Consider the following 22,396-nt stretch of genomic DNA (forward strand, 5'->3'; position numbering starts at 1 on the left):
GGAACGGACAAGAGACAGCAGCGCTCGGGAACGGACAAGAGACAGCAGCGCACGGGTCCCTGGAAACGCCGAAGAGGCAGCCGCAGAGAGGTGAGATCCTGTCTGAAACTCGAACGGTCATCGGAACTGTCAACCTGGGGAGCCTCTGCCCCAGGGCCTTCACAGGCAAATGAGTGAAGAGAACGCGAGGCGAAGAAAACCAACGTGTGATGGGACGAGAAAGCAGACCTACGCAAGTTGGCCACTCGCCGCCTTTCCTCCGGCCGAAGCTACCCTTCTCTCCCAACAAACTACCAGAAACGAAAGCAGACACACTCTCCGTATAAAAAACTGGCAAAATGGAAGAAAAACCAACACACACAGGCCACCAAAACAAAATCAGCAAGATATCAACGCCGTCGCCGCCTCTCCAGGTTCTCCGTGACACTGCCCGTCTGTCTCTCTCGGTTTCGCGCTCTCTCTGTGTTTAACTGCTATGAACTGGAGTGACAGTGGGTAACTGAAAAGCTGCAAAGAGGAGGAAAACGGACATAAATTGGAGTGGACGGAAAACCGGTGGCCCTGGCAGCGGTCTGGGGGCGTCGACGCGTATTTCAGCGGTGAGGAAAGAACGGGCGAGGAGCGAAAAGAAACGCTTTCCCCCTTGTGTCATTCTAGCGGGGAAAAAAGCAGTCTTTCTTATGTGGCACTGAATCCGCCGCTAGAGGGACACGAGGAGGACCAACGACGAAGTAGACCGAGAGCAAAGACACAGGCGAAGCTCGTTTTCGCGAGACAAGAGGACGAGGCCGGAGGCGAGTTTTGCCAGAAAATGCGCAAAAATGGGAGAGACGCGTTGCATTTGGTAGAGACGAATCTCCCGTGATATATTCAAGAAAGAATGCGCACGCAAGGCTTAACTCTCCAGCAATGCGTTGGCGACACATCGCAACTCGAGTGCCCTTTGTCTTCTTCACCCGCCATTTTGGGATGCCGCTCATGAGCGGTGACACGGGTCGCGGTATATGCCACGCGCCAACCAACTGTAGTTAAAAAGCATAAACACGCATGAAAGACGATCGCAGTGGATGAATTCATGCATAGGCGTCTCCTATCCTCGTGTTGGTTTATTTATCGCTTTGGAAGTGTCGCAGAAATCGAGAATGGGCGGAGCGAGGAGGCAAGACGATATATCTCCCGAGGTACCGGACCAGTTTTGACCGGAGAGAAGAGAGGCAGCTTCAAAGCAGAGTAAAAATCACTCTAAAATGGGGAACAAAAGGCAGGAAACGTGACGGTGACAAGGACAGATGCATACGCGCAAGCAAGAATCCAGTTGAGTATCTCGGATTAGGCTTTTTGCGCCGTGTTCCCACTTGTTTCCTGCGCCATCGATCTGCGCTCCTGACGAAGAACCATGGGTGCTTCGAAGTTTGCCCCTCTCCAGTCTCTCTGCTCTACATATCTTTACAGCGACCGTGACAAGGCACTGTGAAACAGCACTGAGCAACGGGAAGTCGCTGAACTCTCAGGTTCCGTGCCTGCTTTCCAGGCTGCTACAACGGTAAGCGAAGTCAAGAACACTGCCTCCTGCGAGGTATTCTTTCGAAACAGATAGGCATAGATACATATCCATAGGAAGCACTGAGCAGCTACCTTCTAGCGGATTTCTGTGGCGCTTTGCAAGCGTGTGCTCTTGTGTGAACGGCCTCTCCTCTTAGCGGAACGCCATGGAAGTTGAAGAGAACCAGATCGTGTTTAGGACAGGAAAAACGCTGCGTCAGTGTGCAAGGCAAAAACCATTACATGCAGCAGTGAACAGGACGTAGACGATCCCTCATTTCTCGCAGCTGAAGCGACCTGTGAACAAGACCGGCGCAGTGGGTTTGCCCTGGCATTGCCTGACAGCTCTCCCTTATGCAAAAGATGGTTCTACAAACCTTTTGCATGCATATGTATATTTGTGAAATCCGTCATATCGGGATTTGCACGCACGCATATATATATATATATATATATATATATCGGCTGTATGTAGAAGACAGGTAAATGTAACTATTTCGTGTTTAATCCTCCCTGTCGCCACTTTCTGGCTTCCGCTGGATTTCACCCCTTGCTTCCGTCCTAGTGTCATTTTAAAGATGTGGTAGGTGGTACACGGATTGTATTCACCCAAGCCTCTCGAGAGGATACATCCGAAGAAAACCAGGAGTTCAACGGTCGTCAACAACTTGACTAGGCCGGCAGAAGCGATTTACAAGCTCCACGTGGGAACTGACATTCTGAATGTTGCCAATCCCCTCGTTGACACGCAGCCATTGAAATCGTGTCGAGGTCAAACATACCCACACAATGCACATATGTGTCAATATAAATCCAAACCAGTAGGGAGTGCTTGACACTCCTTGTGAGTGAACCAATCTACTACGTTGCACGTGGAGCCTACATCCTAGCAGGTACGTCAGTACCTCTCTCGCACGTGAAATATGTAAAAAGGACCGTGGAAGAGTTTTGAGCACAGAGAAAACACACTGAATCGTATTTATGTATATATGCGTAGCGGTACAATTTCCCAACACATGCATGTTTATGCATATTCATCTGTACATATGCAGGCAATGAATACTGAGTCGGCGACGTGGAAGGTGTGGGCGAGCTTTTGAGGACTTGCACATCGAATCTGTTTTTTCTACCGCGCTGCAATGCCTCTGCCCACTCCTGTTTTCCACCATCCAGATATCCACAACCAGATATCCTAGCAAAAAAAAAATTGCCTAGGGGAAGAGAAGCGTTCCGTTTGCGATCCCTCCACATTTTCTTCGCAAAAAGAGATTTCCGCACACACACGAATCCTGCACGCGTTCGAACTGCATGTGGCGCATCAGAATCATTTACATTTTGACAGAGGGAAACCGACACAATGGGGGAACACGCCGCGTTCTCTGCGTGTATCGGCTGCGGCTTCCCTCGCCATATGACAAGACACCACGAGGGAAAGCGTTTCACGCCGCTTCTTCGGGGCACTTGCCGGCTCGTCTCGGTTTCACTTACTGCTCTCGGGAACCACCGGTTTCCTCTCTCGAGCAGCAGTGAACTGGAATGACGCCCGCATCCAGACGAGGTACAATCTACAGAGACGAAAGAGAAACAGAAAAAAGCGAGACTCTCTTTCCACGCTGGTAAATGCTATTCGAGGCCACAGAAATATATGCGTATATATATCCATCTTCAAGTACATACTCATATGCGCTATGATTCTGTATAGGTATGCCGACGCGTAGTCTTATCTATGCCTTTCTCCCTCGCCGAGGACATGCGAGTGTACCGGATACAAGTGCCGCTGTCCCTGCATGTGTGTATGAGGGTGAGATCCGCTTGCCCTGTTGTGCACCCGGGGCTACGGGCGCATGTAGCGTTTGAGGCAGGGTCATATGGTTGTTCTTTGAGTGACATATGACAAGGCACGAAGAAAGAACACTCGTGGACTTTTCCTGATGGCAAAGTAAAAGCAAACGCACCTTATGAGTCCTGCTCCAAGGACTTCGAAGACCAGGTTGGCAAACGACGAGGCTGGAGAGACGCAGACAACCGCCTCGACGAAACTCATTGATACATAAATGTCTTGTGTGTATATGTAGAATGGTCGTGCCTCTACGCTGGCGTATGGCCATTTGACTTGCATTATTGATACCCCTTTACTTGTGCTCTTGTCCCGAATTTTCTTCCCGCTGCTCCGAGGAGGGCTGTGAGGAGAGAGATAGAACATGTGAAAAAATCCTCCATCACGTGTGATCGAAAAAAAACACGGTCCAACCCTACACAGACCAATATAACTTTGTGTTACTTGTTTTGAAGTAAATGGCATATAGATGTGCTTTTACATGGAGATGAGTACGCATATAGATGGACATAGGAAACATAGGTGTGCGTCGCTTACCAAAGCAGAACGTCGCAGAGCGCCTGCTCAGGAGCCATCCCTCTTCGCAGACTGTGATGCAGTTTCTTCCTGAAGACACATGTAGCAGGAGCTCTACGAAACTCTCAAGTTGTACGCGTTCGGACCATCAGGAAGCTGTTGCCCTAGCCCCCCTCTTCAGTTCCCGAGGTACAGAGACTGATTTTGTCCCACAATAAGACCTACAAGTTTATATATATATATATATATATATGCAAACCTGCAAATGTAAAAGTGGCATACGTTTCTGGGAAGACATGAGCTCCTTTACGCGGTCTTGAACCTGCATTTCCGTCCGAGCACACGCACGCATCTCTGGAAGGCGCCACGGTAAGACAGACCTCGTGAACGTGGCTGCTTTCTCATGTCGGTAACTCCATTATGATTTTCGTTTATCGTGACAGCGGCGAGGCCGATCCCATCTTTTCCGAATTTGGAACGCGACTCTCACCCCTTTCGATCTGATCGGCAACATCTTTCGCAACGGCGTCTGCGGAGCGCACGCTGACGCCACCCTCAAGCTTCGCCGTCACCTGAAGCACAGAACGAAAACCTGTCACCGACTGACGTTGCTTTGTCCTGGGCCATCGGCACAATTCATATCCACCGCCCGCGCGCAACGCAATTGTCCCGAGACAAAATATAACACCTGCAACTTGTGTCACGCCCCTCTCCCTTTTTGAGCACTGGTGCGACACGGTCAACTCTTGAACACAGGGCATGTTTGTGCATAGAGATTCACAAATGCTTGAAAATAACATACCCAGTCGTACGCGCAGGGGTGAGGGGGGCGGCGATGGATAGTCAGACACGGATAGACTGCAACGGACAGGCCTACACGTGTGTGCATCACTACAGAGACACGCACATAGATACTCACGTAGAGAGAGAAGCATGGGGGCGCATACCGTCCGCCTAGGCACTAATGCATGTATTCATCTGTGTACATATTTTAGAGCATGCATAAAGCCACAGCGCGAGCGTCGATGCAAGGTCTGGAGAGACTCTCGGCGTTCAGGTCCAAGGAAGAAAGAAACGTGTGCGCTGGTTCTGCCCCGTTTGAGATCTACGAATTCCCGGTTGCGCACGTTGCCTCTCCGCGTTACGGGCCGCATGAATTGGCCATACACACGTTTACGGTTTCGTACCGCCGGTCTGACTTCTTTCTCTCGCTGGAAGCCGGGAGTGTCGACGGAGGGGAGATACGCATTTGCAAAGAGAATGTTTGAACCGGCGGTTTCTTGTTCGAGAGCCGTAAAGAGCGCCGTGAAGGCGGCCTTCGTCGCCGAATAGAGTGCAAATCCGTAGATGGGGACGAGCGCCGCCAAGCTGTTTGTGAAGCAGATACACCCGAACTGCCGGCGTTGCATGCAGGGCAGCACCGCCTTGATTTGAAGGACTGTCGACTTCACGTTCATATCGAGGATCCGGGACACATCTGCAGACGGCGTCGCGTCCAAGGTTCTTGGCTCCACTGCTGCCGCGTTGCAAAACAGGAAGTCCACCGGGCAAAATCCAGTGCCGTGCCCGGTCTTCTTTTTCGACAGCGCAGACAACTTCATCTCGCGCTCGAGGGACCTCTTCAGTTCGTCCGCCCCATCAGAAAAAACCACATGTCCCTGACCCAAAAACAGGGCGCACACGGATAGACGGTTTATGCGTTCGGCCCTTGAGACACACGCAAAAATTTGGTGAAACGTAAGACAGCTCTTGGATGGCTAGATATACACTTAAACAGATGTCGACATAAAGAAGCAGCGAGATAGATACATACACACTCATGCACCCACACACTCTTACTCACCTGGCATACCAGATTGCTACATGCCTAATAGAGGCATACCTGTACACAGGGGCTGTCATCTCTACCTAAATCTATACATTATATGTATATATATATATTCACATACACATACATACGCAGGCATATAAAAGGCCTGTAGGCATACAGACAAAGATGTGTACACACGTATACATATATGCAGGCTCGTGCATATATATATATATATATATATATATATATATATGGGCTAGGCACATGCATCCACGAGTCTGTGCACCGTTCTGGTGCGCTATGTGCAGAGGCATGTATTAGTGTGGGAGGAAACAGACAGGCTCGCGACAGCTCGTTTGCCCTCCGGATTCGCACCTCAAGATTCGTGGCATTTTCAAGAGTTTCGTGAACGGTCGCGGTATCTGCCAGGTCCGCCTGGACGATTTGTATCGCCACAGAAAGCGAGTTCGCTTTCGCCTCCGTGAGGCAAAGGGCTTGAGCTTCTTCCAGAGCCGAGAGCGTGCGGGCGACAAGAGAGATCACTTTCGCGCGTTTTCGTACACACGCCAAGGCGAGGGACAGACCAATGCCTTTCGATCCGCCAGTGATCAGCGCATGGCGCCCTTCGATGCGGTACGGGAACGCAAAGTCCTCCTTCCAGGGAGGGAAGACACGCGATACAGCGTAATGGGAAAAGAGGCGAAGAAGAGAATGCGAGTTCTGCGCCTCTCCGCCTGTTGACTGAGAGCTCGATAGTCGCGCGCACTTCTCGCCGTCCTCTGTGACTCCACAAGCCCCTCGCTTCAGACACGCAGGAACACGCGCCGAAGAGAGGTTTGTGGCCAAGGGAAAACGTACAGCAGCGATTTGGGTGCAGTAAACGAAAAGGAAAAGACCAAACAGAGGAACGGAGAAAATGAGGGAAACGAAGCCTCGCGGCGTGCTTCCGAACGCCAAGAATGGAAGCAGAAAGATAGCCGCGACAGCCAGGAGTGTGCAGACAGTCGATCGTGCGACGAGTCGCAGCATTTTTGAGAAATGGTGAAATGAAGGAAGACACAGCAAAGAACAAAACAAGAATGAAGTTCCGAAACGCATTCACTGGAGCGCGGCAGTAAAGCCCGTTTCCAGCTTCTCAAACAGGACCACAAAGCATCAAGGAAACCAAGCATATACACAAAAACATGCAAAAAGGATATATAGAACAAACAGCATATATATATATATATACATAGGGATCAGTTTGTATACACACAAGAGACAAGGTTTCTTGCAAATTACGAGCAAGCACCCTTCTGTCTGAATCTCCTTTCGGGTTTTTTTCCTCCTTTCTTGGTTTCTCCGTCCGGCTCTTCTCGTGCCTGTTGAGTGTCTTGTTCTGTCTTTTTTTTTCTCCTTTTCCGTTCGACGAGACCATCCACGCAAGTGCCTCCAAAAGACACGACGCCGAGGCGAATTTTCTTCGGAGACACTTCCCACCTCAATCGGGGCAGGCCTGGCCTGGTTTTGGTCCCTCTACTGACAATTGTAACTGCTTTCTCGACGTCTTATGAAGTCTCTCTTCTCGTGGGGGGTTCCGAAGGAGTTCACTCAAAACACATGTCACGAGATGTGCCTTTTCAACACACGCAAATGCATACAGCACATGTCTCTTCCGAGTATGTCGTGTGGCTGGCCGCCAAACGAGGGGTACATCTCGACCTCGCCGCGCGCACGCGCTTTTTCCTCACGTTTCCCTCCGTGAAATCGGTAACTAGAGTTCACTATTCACAACCCCAGAGAGAAAAGAGCTTGTTTCATCGTGAAGCTGGAAGATAGCTTTTCCTTGTTCGGCCAAGGAGGGCCGCTATCGGCCGCCGGTGGCAATCACTGCGCTCGGGTCCTGGGAGCTGTGTCTTGACGTTGCGTGTGACGTTTACGCAAAAACAGAGCCACGTCTCCCACGGAAGAAGACTTGAAACGAGAGCGCCCGAGGAGATTCACGGAGTCCAATGGTGAAGAAGAGAGCTGGGGGGAAACCCGCGGAATTTCTCTTTTCCTTTCCGCATTGCGAAAGGTCGAGCTCGCGTGGGTTGCACACGAAGGATCCTCCAGCGACGGTAAAACCTCTCCCACGACTTCTTTCACTAACAAGGCTCCTCTTCTTCTCAGATGCGTAAATGTTGCCAGTGATTGCCGCGTTTGTACTGAGAGGTGCAGTGTAATCTGCTGGAGTTGCGTTACGTCTCACAGACATTATCTGTGTGAACGGCGCGAAACACGCCGTCGGCTTTGGCCCCTTTGGGGGGCTACAGTCAGCGTTTTGCAGACGCTTTTCGGACTGCTGGCTTCCCGTAGTTCTACACCACGAGAAACCGTGTCGTGCAGTCTAGAGAAGAACGGCGCAGTTGATCGTGATATACCGAAATCTGAGAATTCCCAATGACCTGGCGCTCACTCATGAAAGCAAATCAGGTTATGACTTTGTGTTTCCGGGTTAGACCGACCTCTCCAACGCAACGGAGGTGAAATGCGGATGGAAGCGACCATGATGTTTCTTATTATATTTTGCTAGCCCCAAATCTGTTCGAAGTTGAGGTATTTTTAGGCAACTGAAAACTCTGCACTTGGAGAGGGGTCAGCAGTGCACAGCTCGAGAGCGCTCGGTGCGGTGTCTCGGACATCGCCTCTGCAGTCCCCTGGACATCGCTTCTGCAGTCCCCTGGACATCGCTTCTGCAATCTCCCGGAGAGTACTCGTAACAGATTCAGATTGTCGCTTTTTCGCGACTCGCAGGGCCATTTAGAATCTGTGTATAAGGAAAAAAACGGAGCCACTTTGTCTAGACTGCGGCGAGTGTTAAGAGTCTCCCGTCAGCACCCCATGTTACGAGGTCAAGCCATTCCTTACAGTTGAGATGCCCGCGGCGCCTAATTCTATCAAAATAAAGAGAAATTGGCAAGAGCCTCTTCGGAAGCCCTCTTAATTCCGTCGCCTGCTGGCTAGGTTCGCCTTTTTCTCTAGAGCTACACATCACGAAAAAAACCCTCTTGTTCTGATGCTGTCGTATAGTTTGGAGGTTCTGTGGATGTGTATAGCGAAACTTTTTACCTCCCGTGACGTACACAAGTTTGTACCTTTTCAACTTGTTCACGGCTCAGCAACCGCACTAGCTCCTCAAAATAGAGGTGACCGCGTAGTGAACACGATCAAGCAACTCACATGCACGGAGGCTGCACATAGCTATACTTCTACACATTATAAGTACGTATTTATACGTGTATATATTCGTATACCCAAATGTCCTAGACTCCGTGAGTCAAATAAAGAGGGGCTTGCTTGCTGGCTGCTGCTTGGAAACGGAAAAGTTAAATGTGGAAATACCACGATCGAAGGTTTTGTTACCTGTGTTCTGGACAGCACATCCGTTGGCTTTTCCACTTCTCTCTCAAACTTATCCTCCATTTCCAACTCTTGGTGGAGTCAGGATGCCCCCTGTTCTTTTTAGGAGCGGCCGTTGAGGACGAAGGTAATTCCTTTCGATCAACGTGGGCCTGCATTGTTTCTTCCCGAAAAGGACGCCCATGAAGTTCCATGTGATCTTTCCTGAGACTGCGGGACCATGTTGTCCTCTCTTCCTGGAATGGTGCTCGAGGAGGCACGTTCCGTTTCCAGGCGCATGCTAAATTTGCTCACGAGTTCTTTGCTTGAAAAACATGCTGTTCCTCGCCCCTCGTGCCTCTGTAGATGACTGCTCTGAGGCGCTTCGTCTTAGTCGGAGGTTGCACCTTTCTATGGGAAATGTCAGTGAACATCCGTTCAGACTAAATCCAATGAAGGTGCGCAACACTAGCGAATGAGAAGACAAGCTTCCACTGCATCCTCCAATGATCGTGATTGTGTCGTCGCCTCTCGTCTATCGTCTCGCCCTGCGACCAGGCGGTCGTGTCGCTTCGCGTCCTATCTCGACAGCAGCGACATGGCTTTCGAGCTTAATCCGAAGCATCTGCTTCCCGTATCCATTTACAAAATTCCTGAGGATTTCTTGTTTAACTTTGTATCGTGTGCAAATTACTCTGGGGAGTGGAGAGGCTACGCCATTGCATGCAACATATGTGACACTTAGCTTTGCTATCTTGACGTTCTGCTTCCTCACGGGTCGTGGCTTTTCAAGTTCATCGCTGGTATTTGCAGCATATCCGGAAAGATATCCTCCAGGAAGGAAATCGATAATGTCCTCCATTCTGTAAATTCGAAAGTGTTGTCTGGCATCCGGTCTTTATCAAACGGGACCGTTCTGCAGAACACGATTCAACCCGTCAACAAAGACTCACAGCTACACCAAGGATCGTGGCTCCCCGGTAGCTTCGATCCTTAACGAACAACGATTGTTTTTTTGTTAACAGGCATCAGCACCTCCTATTGATGTAAATGTTTTGCGTCTGTGTTTATGTAAATTGTTGACTCGCGTTCTTTGTGGGTGAGTTTACTCTCGCACCATACGGATGCCTGATGTCCATCTAGTCAATGTCGACACTTCTTTGTGCCGCTACACAATGTGTTATTCGTTTTCCTATTTCTATCCACAGTGTGGATTATGGAGCGCCGCTTCGCCGTGTTCATCGCCACGCCCATGTCATGCTTGACCATTTTTCTAGATGCGACTATATATACATCTATGATTTATGCCACCTAAAACCTTCATCGCGGCACTACGAAGAACTGCACCTGAAAATATCCTTGCCCGGTGAAGAAAACCGCAATAGTCGTACCACCGACTGCGGAAACAGCGTTAAAGATAAAGTCCTTTCCGAAAGACAAAAGTCAACCGCTCTACAAATAGCCGGCATCATCACAACTGTCCTTTCCACAGACACCGGGTTTCAGAAATGCATCCCGGAAAGGCGAACGCTTCAGAAGTCACGATGCTCTGCTGCATTTTTACTTGCATGCGGAAGCGCCCCTCCGTGATGCTTGTGAGAAGTTCAAGCCCCGCGGACTTTTTATTGTTGTTTAGGGCGCTGCCAAGCCGGCAGTCAGACTTTTTTCACCTCCACACCCAAGCAGGAAGATCTCATCGGGCCGATTAGCTAGGACAACGGCATTTCGCAGATAAGGCCGTGGAATCCCGAGGACCCCAGGAGCCCTTGTGAATCACCTCCGTATGTAGTCAGTCCCGTTCACCACATGCAGCTGTGTATGCGCGTCTACAATCAACATCTCTTCAGGAGCTTTCTCGTCGTACAGAAAACGTCAAACAGGAAGGCCGATATCGATCCACTACTATAGCCGGCTCATAGGTGTATGCAGTGAAGTAAGACAACGATTTGCGTATGTACAAAGGTAAGCATACATACACGCATCACTTGCATGTACCTGGAAAAACATCTCGTGGAAAAAGGAGGAGCCATGGAAATACTATATTTTCTTCCTCGCGCTTCAGAAGGCGCGCAAGAGGCAAGACTGTGCACAGGGAAAGACTGTGAAGATACCAGCACCGCATTTTCGTCGATTTCTCGCTAGGTTACGATGCATTGCACTGCTATTTTTTGTGGAAAAAAATCGCGCAGGGAAACATGACGCTGTTGCGTATGTTCGATTGTCTCCCGGCTCCTCACGGGGAGACGCAGACACAGCCATGTGAAAAAGTCAGTCGGACGTTACGAACGCATGTCTGAGTTTCGGACTCTGAAGACACGCCGAAAATTCGAAGCTCGTCCTGACTGTCATCTGCAGAGATAGCTCACGGACCCCCTGGCAGTTACGAGAGGCTTGCGACGTCGGAGTTTTGGTACAAAGTTGGATCTACGGATTTAACTCCCGCTGCGCTCATCTTGATAACGGCTTCACGTCCATGTTCAAAAACTTCGTCGACCCAGCGCCTGACAGAAGCACGGAACAGCAGGTCAAAACCCACGAGGATACAGCCAGTAAGTGCTGCATGCCGAAACTGGAAAGAGCGGAAGACCGATGGGAACAACCTGATAGCACAGACGATGTGCACGTATCGAGCAATAGGCGACCAGACGGTCGGCATGACACAGACGCCACGTTGATGAACAAGCGTAAGGCTAAGCACACCGAGTCAGAGATGGATAAAAGAACACGGAGACAGGTAAAGAGAAAGAACGATAGTCATACTCGGATACTTGTAGAGAGTCGCTAGTTAATTTGACAAGACTGCACACGCGGACTGTGAGGGAGGCTGATGCTGATGGAGACCAGAACGTCGGTTGAAAGAAAAACATTCGGCCTAGACGAGTATGCCGAGAAGGGAGGAGCCACTAGGAAGGGTGACTAGCGGCAAACAAACACCTTTCCACCGCTTCGAGTATCCGTTAAATGCTCCACACGTGAAACGCAACCACATTCGGAGAAAAGCCACACAAACGGCAAGCAACGCTACCCCAGCGTCGGCGGTTCTGTGGGCACGCCACCTGGCACGCGCTTTCTGTCTCTTCACCAAAATATTGTCTGTGCACCAAAACCGAGTGAAGAAAGGGATGGGACCCTTTCAACTCTCACCGCCACGTGGTGGTGCATCTCGATGCTCGAAATGAATTACCTGAAATCTGCGGTAGTCAGAGTTGACAACTTGTGGTCGTCATCCACAACCTCCAGCCTGCACCTGCCTACTTCGCAGGTCTCGATGAGGCGAATCGAATCATCTAGGGGAATGTTGGTGTCAACGCTCCCGTGTACGATGATCACGTAGGGGTAATCCGCAATCGAGGCGAGCGGCTTCAAATGCATGTAGCGGTAATACTGATCCAGTGCTGGACTGAGAAGCAACTGAATAGGAACAAAATCGAAAAGCACACTTCGATGTGGAAAACAGAACTTCATTCACCACACGCGACAAAGTCCCTTCGACTGAAGCTGGTAGAATGTGCAAATATTACTTCACACCTCTATACGAATATACATATAAACATATATGTATTAATGGCCGAAGGATTCCCTCTCCTCAGCTAAAAGGGTGAAGTAAGAGAAGCAGGACTAACACGTGCGCTGTAGAGATCGAACTGGAGAGACGCAGTTGGTCTGAATTGTCTGCCTGCAATTTTACCGTGAGTTGTATCTGGATAACTTTGCAACCTATACGAATAGTACTTACAAATGAGTACAACCACGTCGATACATACGCGCCCGCGTGCATTCACATACACAAATGTCTATTGCCTATATATATATATATATCTTTGGCTAGAAGTGAATGCCCGAGTGGGTCCCTTCTTTTTGCCGGACTTGCCAAAACTTACTAGAGGCAGCTTGGGAATGTCCATTTGTAGACACACAACGGCACCGAGAGATGACGCCACAATGACATTGGGTTTCGATTGCTTGAAGGCCGCCTCAGCAGACGTGACGGCCTGTTTAACCATGAGGCTTGTAACTGCCCGCCCGGCAAGAGTGAAAACGATCACGCCGACGGTGAGCTGCAAACAAAGAACCCAGCCAAAAAACCCATTACGCCCGCATTCGACAGTTGATTGCGCCCCCGGAACAGGGACCCTTGCGTCGCTCGGTGAGGCTCCGGGAGTTTTCGAGTGTCTCTTCCCAGCACGTGGTGTTTTATCAACGCCAACACGATCCACCCCTTCGCAGCAAGACCAAGCATAAGAAAAAGTCGTCGATGCACATACTTATAAACGCATACCCGCACAATAATATGCATATATATATATATATATATATATATATATATAAGGAAGCATAGAGAAGGTGTCCGAGAAATGCACCCGTGTGCACCTACGTGTGGCGTGCTACATAACTAAGGCGTAGATCTAAGCAGGATGATGCCCCCACACCGAAAAAGCTTTCTGTGCGTTTCCTCGAGGCCAAAAGCCACAGCGGCTTCGCGCTGATACACTCTCAAGAAGCCAAGATACAGCGCATGGGTTTTAAAAAACTTGTCTCAGGCTTATCTATGCCAGCCGGGTACTCACCATTGCTGACAGCGAGAGAAGCCCAGCCACCATGCTGTTGTTGATAAAGGCCGTCACAACGGCTCCAAGCATGACGAGGAGAAGGACGCCAAAAGCAATACAAAACCACGTCATGATCCGTTTGGACTGGAACTTTGGGACGATGAGGTTGTCCTTCCCGCAGCATTCCTCCAGCATACGTTGTGTGCTCGTGTCCGGAAAGGCCTTCAGCCTGGACACATGAGGCAGATACAGGGCGATGGGTTACGGAGGTGTCCGGCAGGCCGGAAGTACGTACACACCAGGCTCATGCCACTGGGATCTACTGTACACGAAGCAGAAGCCAGAACCCCGGTACTCGATACCTCACGTCTTTCCGTTTGTCGATCCACGGCCAGCACTACACATGTACATCTCTGTATATATATACATATATGCAGACATGAACGCGCATATGAATACGGAATGAATACCTTAGACGCTTATGCCCGTTCATATCTTTTCCATCGAAAGCGATTAAAGGTGGATGCTGGCTAAAGAAATGCAAAGGACAAGTAATCACCGATGCTCCAGAAAGTCCGCCCAGGCAGGCTGATTCCAGTCACGGAGTTTCCCCCTTGCTCGCTAAACGTCCACAGAATAGTGTAAGAACTTCGCGAAGGAGGGCACCTACTCGTGGAGATACATTATCCGCATTGGAAGTCTGCCGCCCTCTTCGGATCTGCTTGCCGCCTGCTTCTTCTCATCCGAAAGATGATCCATTTGCGGGTTTCCAGAACTGGTGGTGCTTGTCCCGCTAGGGGACCGTTCAGGCGGAGTTGCCATTGCTATTCTACTTTACAAGTGTCTTTGGGGAAATCGACAGACGTTGTTCTTCTCTCCAGAACCCCAGGGAACAAACTGAAGAAGGGAAAAACGACGCCTCAGGCGTCTGTGCCGGCTTCTTGTTCGTCTCTAGTAGATACGTAGCGACTCGGAAAAACAATCGCTGGCCGCGTAAGACTCGCAGAATCGTATACAGAGGGAATACGGATGGAAGTCTTTCCTTGCTGAACTACACATTCGCTAAGATGGAGGAGAATTGTTGGGCACGTAGTAGGCAAGAATGACTCCCGGAGATACTGCCCCCAATCCCCTTGTACGAAGTTCCACCTCCTTCCTTCTACGTCAACCTCTCTCTGGCTTTCTTTATCATTCACGCGCGCCTCGTCGCCTCTCGTTTCTGTCTTGAGCGGTAGAATCCTGGGTGCGGAAACCCTCCGTGCCGCATCGCTGTTTGGACCCCTACAGTCTGATTTTCCAATTTCCTCCCACTTCGACAGAGACAATTGACGCACAAGAAAAGTGGCACGAGCCGTTCGCAGATGAAGGAGGGCCTATTTCTGTTCTTTGAGCTCGCGCGCCTTTTCTGCCCGGCACGCGGTGCGGCTTGCAGAGAGTAAACTATGGTGGCAGAGGGGCTCTAGGAATTCAGGAGGAGAAAAAATCCACCGGCAGAAAGCGAGTATGGATTAGCAAGAACCACCGGAGACCGGCAGACGAACACATGCACATTTAACGCATTGTCCCCCCTTCTCTAGCACGGGCCCCGAAAAAACCCGTCATGTCCGTGCCAAGTCCTCGTGGGCATGCGTCGCGTCTCCGCTGTGGCGCGGAGGCTCTGCGACGAGGCGTGTTGTCTCCCCTCGTCGCCGAGCTAGAGCTCTATCTCCGTCTGCAACCTCCGTCTTCTTCTGCGGAATTGCATGAAAGGAAATGACGTCGATCAAAGAAAAGCAAGGCAAGAAATATGCCAGAGAGAGCGGCCCGGGCGTTTAATATTCGCAAGCCGCTGGGCTAGCCCCAAGAAAAGTGGGCTAGCTTACGAAATTTCTGTGTCAGCTGGCCGGGTTTTTTTCGCCTTCTTTTCTCGCCATCTCTCAACCCACAGGCTGCATGACTTAAAAGTGAAGATCTCTTGCTCTCGCTACCCCCAGCGCGGGGAAGGTTTCGATGTTCGCGCCAGTACGGGAGAGCAGCGACGCGCCGAAGATCGCGGGTAGGCGGGCCACCACGCCAATCCCCCCTGCTCATCTACCCTCCGCAGGGGAGGTGGCGGGAGGGCGGGGTGGCTGCTCAACCGAACTCGGTAAGAGGCTGCTGACAAACGGAGAGGCAGGCATTCTTCCACAGCGCGTGCGCGCGTCAACGGACGGCCACCAGGAGAGGGGCGGTCGATGTACGAACTGTACGTACAGCCAGACTGCAGCACGGCTTTGCATCGTCGACGGAGTTGAGATTTGCGGTGGCTGCATTGCACTGGACGTCCCAACGGGAGGAGGGAGGACAGCGGCGTCTAAGTCCGGCGTTTTAGGATTTTAACTATCTGTCTTCCCTGAGAGTTTAGGCTGTATAGGGAAGAGCGGAAATACATCCAGACAGCATTATTGGGACCGACATTTTTTGTCTTCAGTACAACGCGTGTGGCTGCATCGTGCCCGTTTGTGTGCCTGCTTCCTGAGAACCGATAGTCCCCAGGGCTCGCTCCGTCCGTGTCCGTCGGAATTATTGACTCTCCCGCCAGAATAGGATTTTGGTCTCTTCCGTCTTGTGCGTTGTAGAGACGTGGCAGTTCCCGTATTCGCGCGGCGGGACTAATCGGTTTTACTGGTATGTGTCGCTCATTTTATCCTTCTAGCGAGTAGGCTCGTGTTCTCCCCCAGCTCTCTTCGGTTTCTCTCGCGGGGGGTTTGGGCTGTCACAAACCCGAGCAAGCGGCTAAGCTCGAAGGTCGGGCCGGGTTTTTTCGGACTATAACTTGTAATTAATTTCGAATGTCCACGTCAGGTTGTAATACAGCGAGGATTCCGGGTCGTATTGGAGACCCGTACATCGTGGCATTTAAATGGACTGACAGGATTCAAAGGCTTCAACTTCAGTCGGGCCCTGTCTTTCTGTGGCGGGTAAGCAACTTCGAAGAAAGGGAACGCGTGGAATCGGTGTGTTTTCTCTAGCATGTGGAAAATTAATTAACCGAATTTGTGGCTGGTGCCAGTTGTGGGTGCGACCAAGGAGAAAGGTTCAAGACGCGCGTGTGTCTAGCGTATCTCTCCCGGAGACCACCAGCATACGCGCGTTATCTGGTCGAGTCCTGCCACCCAGGAGACGGCCGATAGCTTCGGTATTGTGAGATTACTCTCTCCAGGAGATAGAAAGTTTAGCTGCAATATGGGAGCGACCCAGGGGACAGCTTCCACTACGGATATAATGGCGATAGTTGATACGTGAGAGGGGGGCCAGGAATCAACAACAACAGCCCATGAGAGATGATAGTATGCAAACATGTTCGTAGTAGTGTAAGGGTAGGCTGGTGCATCGGGACATTGAAGGCGCTACGGAGTAAGTGCAAGCGTTTCAAACAGTGGACTACCCATGCTCCATGACGCGGATGCACTGAAGATGTGGCCGGATAGTCGGGGGTCGAACTCGTAAAGAGATGCTGGTTCCTGTGGAAGCAGTTTGGTATGGAGGAACCCGCAAAGTCCAATGGAAAGACATGCTGGTTCTCATGGTATGGCTGGTAAATGTGTTGTTTTGGTGTTGGTGGCTTCAGACTCGCCCTGCAAGAGGGTCCTTCGTGAGGGTGTCAAGACTCTGACTGCGGCAAAGTCATTCTGCGCACATTGAGGGTGCAACACGCAGTTCGTTTTTAGAGGATTCTCACGGAGGCTGTACACTACGGGAGTCGGTCACCTGGGTGACATCTCACAAAAAACAAGCGAGACGCTCTGGCAGCTTCTACGTGCCACTATGCCGCCGCGAATCCTGTACCTCCACGGCCTGGAGGGGGGCCGTGGGTCGGACAAGGAGAAGATGCTGGAAAAGGTTTTCGGAAAACAGGATGTCAAAGCTGTCAACCTCAAGACTCGCCAGACGATCATGCTTTTCACCGGGCTGTTCACTCTTGTGGCCATATTGTTTGTTTGTGCATTCGTGTAAGTCGTGATTCTCTTGGACGAGACAACCCACTCAGGTCATATATTAGCGGAGCGTGCTATCCTCGCCCTGACGGGGAAACGTGGTAACGCATGCAGTCGCTTTCTGAGTATGACCATTGTCGTCTCTGGAGCTGCTACAAAAGTATTGAAAGTCCGAGAAGGCAGGACGGTGTGTAAAGGGGAAGATGAACCGTCACGGTTTTGCTTTTGTGGTGTTGTGTTTTGCAGGGCATGTTTCATCGTACTGAAGTGGTACATCGGCCTTCTGGTCACACTCCTGGGCGTAAGGCAATCGTAACTGCGAGTGACGGGAAACACATATGTGTATACATGCCAGCAGGTATTTGTGTGTTCGTACATCCTCTTTAGTATAAAAATAGAGATACAGAGAGGACGAGGTGCTTTCTCTGTACGTGCCGGTTTTCTTTCGTCAGTTCCAGATGCTTCACAGTTCGTGTACTGTGCGTATTCATGTTTAAGTAAGTAAACCTATAAGATGAATGTTATTAGAAACCTCGGAAACAGAGAGGGTGAAGCGGGCAACGAGTGAGTTATATCACGAGAGGACCCGTTGTAGGGAACGGGTGGTAATTGTGTTTCGTTTGTTTCAGAGTCGTCTGCTGTTTTTGCAGATCCTCTTGCTGGTTGGGGGTTACTGGGTTGCCGGCAGGGTCGTCACTCAGTATATGGTAAAACAGGCCAAACGACTGGCGGAGAAAAAGTTCAAAGAATTCAAGCCGAATGTGATCGTTGCCGAGACATTCGGAGCCGTTGTCGCGTTGAGCATGAACGTCCCTAAAGTGGCGATGGTAAGTGGACGAAGCAGTTCCGCCAATGAGCGCGAAGGACCCTATTTCTTTTGGAACATGTTGGTATTTTCACTGGCGAAGTACAAAAAGATAGTTCAAATTTTGTGATGTTGTAAATGCGGTCTCCAGGGCACTCTCTTTGGTCTATGTTCCGTATGCGCGGAGTTTGCCATGTTGACGATCAAGAGATTCTTACGTCATTTTGACAGACATGTGCTTTCCTCAAGGACATTCGCATCGGTCACCCGTGTGCTAGCAGTGGAAGTCTGTCACTTTCCATTCCTTTGTGAGCCTGTGTGTTTTTTACATGCAGCTGCTGCTATCTCCAGCGCAGGACCAATACACTAGGTTCATGAAGATGACCACGTACTGGGGCATTGGTGCATATCCCTACGTCATGGTTGTCCATGGCTCCCACGACAAAACCATTCCCCTTGATGATTCTGTTCGTCTTATTGAGACCAGCGAAGTCGGCCGCTGCAGGCTAGAAGTTGTCGGTACGTTCATTTGTTACTTTATCCGCAGATTCAACGAAGTGGTGCTTTCTCCATTTAAAATCGCGATTAGACAGTGATAATTGGGGATGGCTTTTTTGCCCGAAAAAAACCCGGACAGTTCGGCTAATGAATTTCAGTCGAGAAGTAGCAATCATGGCTAAGTCACAGTGGTACGCAAATCTGCACATCCCTCTATCAACAAATATATATATATATATATATATATGCTTATGTTTCTGAAATGTTGACACAGTGTTCTTTGCGTTCAGCGTAATTGCTTTTTGGTGTCCTTTTGTTGTTTGTGGGTGGATTTTGTATCTTACAGACGACAATCATGCGCTTAAGGGTGTCACAGAGGAAGATCTCCAGAACTGGGTGAAGGAAGTCTACACAATCGGGAAGCAGCAAGCCAGGAAGATGGCGGCAGCAGGTGACAAGCATGTGGATGCTTCGCTCTTTGGTGACGAGGAAGATGATGTCAAAACGTCTGTGGGAACAGCCGAAGCAGTTTAAGAGAAATAGTCTGCGCCCACTGAATGTGGAGAAATTAACATGCAGCTTAATATTCCAAAGCATACGGCGAAAGTTTCGATTTCGTATGTTGAATAAAAGTCCATTTGTTTGCCCAACAATACTCGGGGACATCGGAACCAGTTGTTTTGAATGCCCCCCGTCGAAACTTTCTCAGGGCAGAAGTGTACCAGTTCAAAGAAGCTCGAAATATTATTCCCTTTTAACAATTCCGTGCTCGTCGGAATACAAAAAAACCCCGGTTCGAGTTCTTATTCTTACAGAGTCACCAAATTTTCGTATGACACCATCATGTGTGTTTCACGTTGTACTACCTTATTTGTGGGCATGAGCTCGACATCACCGCATTTGCTCTGTGCCAGGCTAGGCATGTGGGGTGTCTCGGGGAGTGGCAAGGGAGGAACAAATATTTCAGACGAAGCATCTCTGTTTTTCCATGCAGAATACGCAATTGTGAGTGCGTGCTAGTATCCGCTTGATTTTCGCTGTGGATAGAGGCAGGAGTTCACGCTTGCGGAAGTAATTCGAGCATCGCAGGACAGAACTGTTCCCCACGGGCCATTGAGAGTGTCGCCTCCTCGTGCCTAAATTTTCCTTTTCATTTGTGGTTTGTGATTAACTTAAACTCTTTCTGCTCGACCAAAGATTCCGGACGCGGCGGATGTTGCCCCCCCCATATTTGTTGCCAAGCAATGTCGGGATCGGGCCGAAAACTTCGGTATAACCGTGGACTGACAAACGATCGCTGGGATCGTTGGGTGAGTCATCGCTTCAGCAATTGGTCACACAACTGGCGAATAGTCTCACCCCGCAGAAGAGCCAGGCATAGTCAGATGTTTCATCTCGCCGTGTACGCATAAAAGACGGAACGTCTATTAATAAAGATGCTTACTGACAGCGCAGCGTCGTATGCCCGCGGAAAATGATGGACAAATTATATACCCGTGCGTACGTATATAATGCTCTGCAGCCGGTCCCATCTACAGATGCTTTTAAAAAGCACTCCTTCAGGGGTGGTGCCACCGCACCGTGGTTCATGTTGTGCTACATCAAAATGGCCAACGCGGCACCGCAATTGCTACATCACGTAGTGCGCCTCTCGGGGTCTAGAAACGTTGGTGGTGTTTTCACTGCCGTAGTATGCGGACGCACAAACTGACAATGTAGACAACATGCCGCGGTGGCTGCCCTTTGCTCAACTGGAGGCGGCGTGACAGTAGCTCTGCTTCGAGAAGCATTGATTCCAAGAGACGCTTCCACAAAGGGAAAAAGGTGAGCACATCTTTCCCCCACTTCAGAGTTCCCCGGGAATGCAAGTCCTAAATATCAATCGGGGAGGGCATTCTTCACCTATTCCGCTAGAGGCGGTCATCGTCAATCGGTTCCCGCCCATGTCTTCCAGCAACACTCGCTGTGTATATCCAGGAATGCCTGCCGTTAGGGGCCTAAATGATTAACTGTTGGTCGGCATCTCGTTCCTTGCAGCATCGGTGGAGACCTCCATGCGGCGCAGCAAGCTTGGCGGAAGGGCAGTTAACGCAAACATCTTCGGGGAGGAGTGTCCGTCTGCTCGTGAAAAAAACGCGCACGATGATTGGACGACTGAAGCACTTTTTGAGAGAAAAATGTTAACGACGTCCACGTCTCGTGTAGTCCTCATGAGGGAGCGATCAGCTTTCTGCGGGAGCACCGGTGTTACAGGACTCATCAGCTCTTCCCAGTTGACTGGGTTCAAGGCTCGCTGGTCCGCCTGGTGTTTTTGCACAGGCCGACTCCATAATGGTAGCGGCTTTGCTATCCCGAGTTTTGGGACATCGAAGCGATTTCCAGTGTAGCCTTGAAAGCTGGTAAGCTGCATATGGTTCCATGACAACCTTGTGAGAAAACATTGTTGTTCAGGATCGCCAGAGACTGTGTTTCTCCGCTCCTGCCTGGCAGGACGGTCTCCGGCAGTGTGATTATACACCAGTTGACTGTGACGCCATTCTCTAACTTCGGAGCTACAAGTCACGTCCGAGATAGCGTCAGAGCAGGATCGACGCAAGACTAACTTGCGGACTTGCCGGTGCGAGTCTACATTTGGCTTTCTCATGAAAAAAAGGTGGGCAAATGGGGAAAACGAACTAGCTTTCTTTTCTACTCAACCTAAGAAACTTGCAGGCTTAGGCGGGAGAGATGAAAGAGTGCAGAGCCATCCTCGTAGACTCTACGTTTAGTTCCAAGTTGGACAACTAAGAATTTTTCGACAGTGTCTCACAGTCGGCCTGCCACTCTAGGTGCCCGTTTTTTTGTGCCGAGAGAGCGCGAAAACACTGCAGTACCAAAGCTGTGGATATATAGGTGAAACTGCGACACCCATGCCTGCTGAGGAGACAACATGCTTTATTTGCTTTGTTTTTCCGGCACAGCCACCGTAAACACGATACAAATAACCGTACTCGCTTCCATACCTGGGGGGTTGTGCATGTGGGCACTGGCAATGCTCAGACAGGGGCGTATGCTTGGAAAGAACGCCGATATAGCGGCACTCGACACAACACACTCACAGCTCACCGGCTACGACATGGCAACCTTGCAAGCGCATTGTTAGTGATGCAGCTGGTTATGCGCCTCAAGCATACAATCTTTGCTTATTGTTAAAGTCAATGCTTTTCGCTGACTGTAGTGAGAGTCTGTTTTCCGCAGCTTTTCTCTCCCCAACGGACACTGTCCCCGCGACGGCGGTACGCAAAAAACGCTTCCGCAGAATCGTAAACATGGACAGGTTCGATTTCGAGGTGCCGTTTCGTTCTGTGAGTTTTTGAGCGTACGAGTGGTAGTGGCCATAGTTCTTTTCTTATGAAAAACGGTTTCCGCATTTCCGAGGACCCCCTCCCACCCTTTCTCGCGTCCCGACAGGGACAAGCTTGGCGAGCTGTACGAGGCTACGTACGGCGTGTTTCCGTTGCATGCCTTTAAACCCGATTT

At 50.2% G+C, this 22,396-nt stretch overlaps 3 protein-coding genes across 3 annotated transcripts; 1 reads left to right on the top strand and 2 right to left on the bottom strand.

Annotated features, from left to right (window-relative positions):
- Positions 1 to 3,022: 3,022 nt before the first annotated feature.
- On the bottom strand, positions 3,023 to 6,737 carry NCLIV_019810 (3-ketodihydrosphingosine reductase TSC10, related; the record flags this gene model as incomplete). Its single annotated transcript, XM_003882175.1, has 6 exons — positions 3,023 to 3,107; positions 3,498 to 3,549; positions 3,917 to 3,985; positions 4,386 to 4,467; positions 5,083 to 5,553; positions 6,084 to 6,737. The coding sequence occupies 6 exons, from the start codon at positions 6,735 to 6,737 to the stop codon at positions 3,023 to 3,025; spliced, it is 1,413 nt and encodes a 470-aa protein (XP_003882224.1).
- Positions 6,738 to 11,448: 4,711 nt separating this feature from the next.
- Positions 11,449 to 14,377, bottom strand: NCLIV_019820 (hypothetical protein; the record flags this gene model as incomplete). The annotated part of the gene is made up of 5 exons (XM_003882176.1): positions 11,449 to 11,569; positions 12,253 to 12,479; positions 12,950 to 13,126; positions 13,637 to 13,847; positions 14,289 to 14,377. The coding sequence occupies 5 exons, from the start codon at positions 14,375 to 14,377 to the stop codon at positions 11,449 to 11,451; spliced, it is 825 nt and encodes a 274-aa protein (XP_003882225.1).
- Positions 14,378 to 17,404: 3,027 nt separating this feature from the next.
- On the top strand, positions 17,405 to 19,411 carry NCLIV_019830 (hypothetical protein; the record flags this gene model as incomplete). The annotated part of the gene is made up of 5 exons (XM_003882177.1): positions 17,405 to 17,589; positions 17,821 to 17,875; positions 18,225 to 18,401; positions 18,715 to 18,898; positions 19,224 to 19,411. 5 exons carry the CDS (start codon positions 17,405 to 17,407, stop codon positions 19,409 to 19,411), a joined length of 789 nt encoding a protein of 262 aa, XP_003882226.1.
- Between the last annotated feature and the right edge of the window lie 2,985 nt (positions 19,412 to 22,396).

This window comes from Neospora caninum, chromosome VIIa (assembly GCF_000208865.1).
Source record: "Neospora caninum Liverpool complete genome, chromosome VIIa".
Classification (NCBI taxonomy): Eukaryota; Apicomplexa; class Conoidasida; order Eucoccidiorida; family Sarcocystidae; genus Neospora; species Neospora caninum.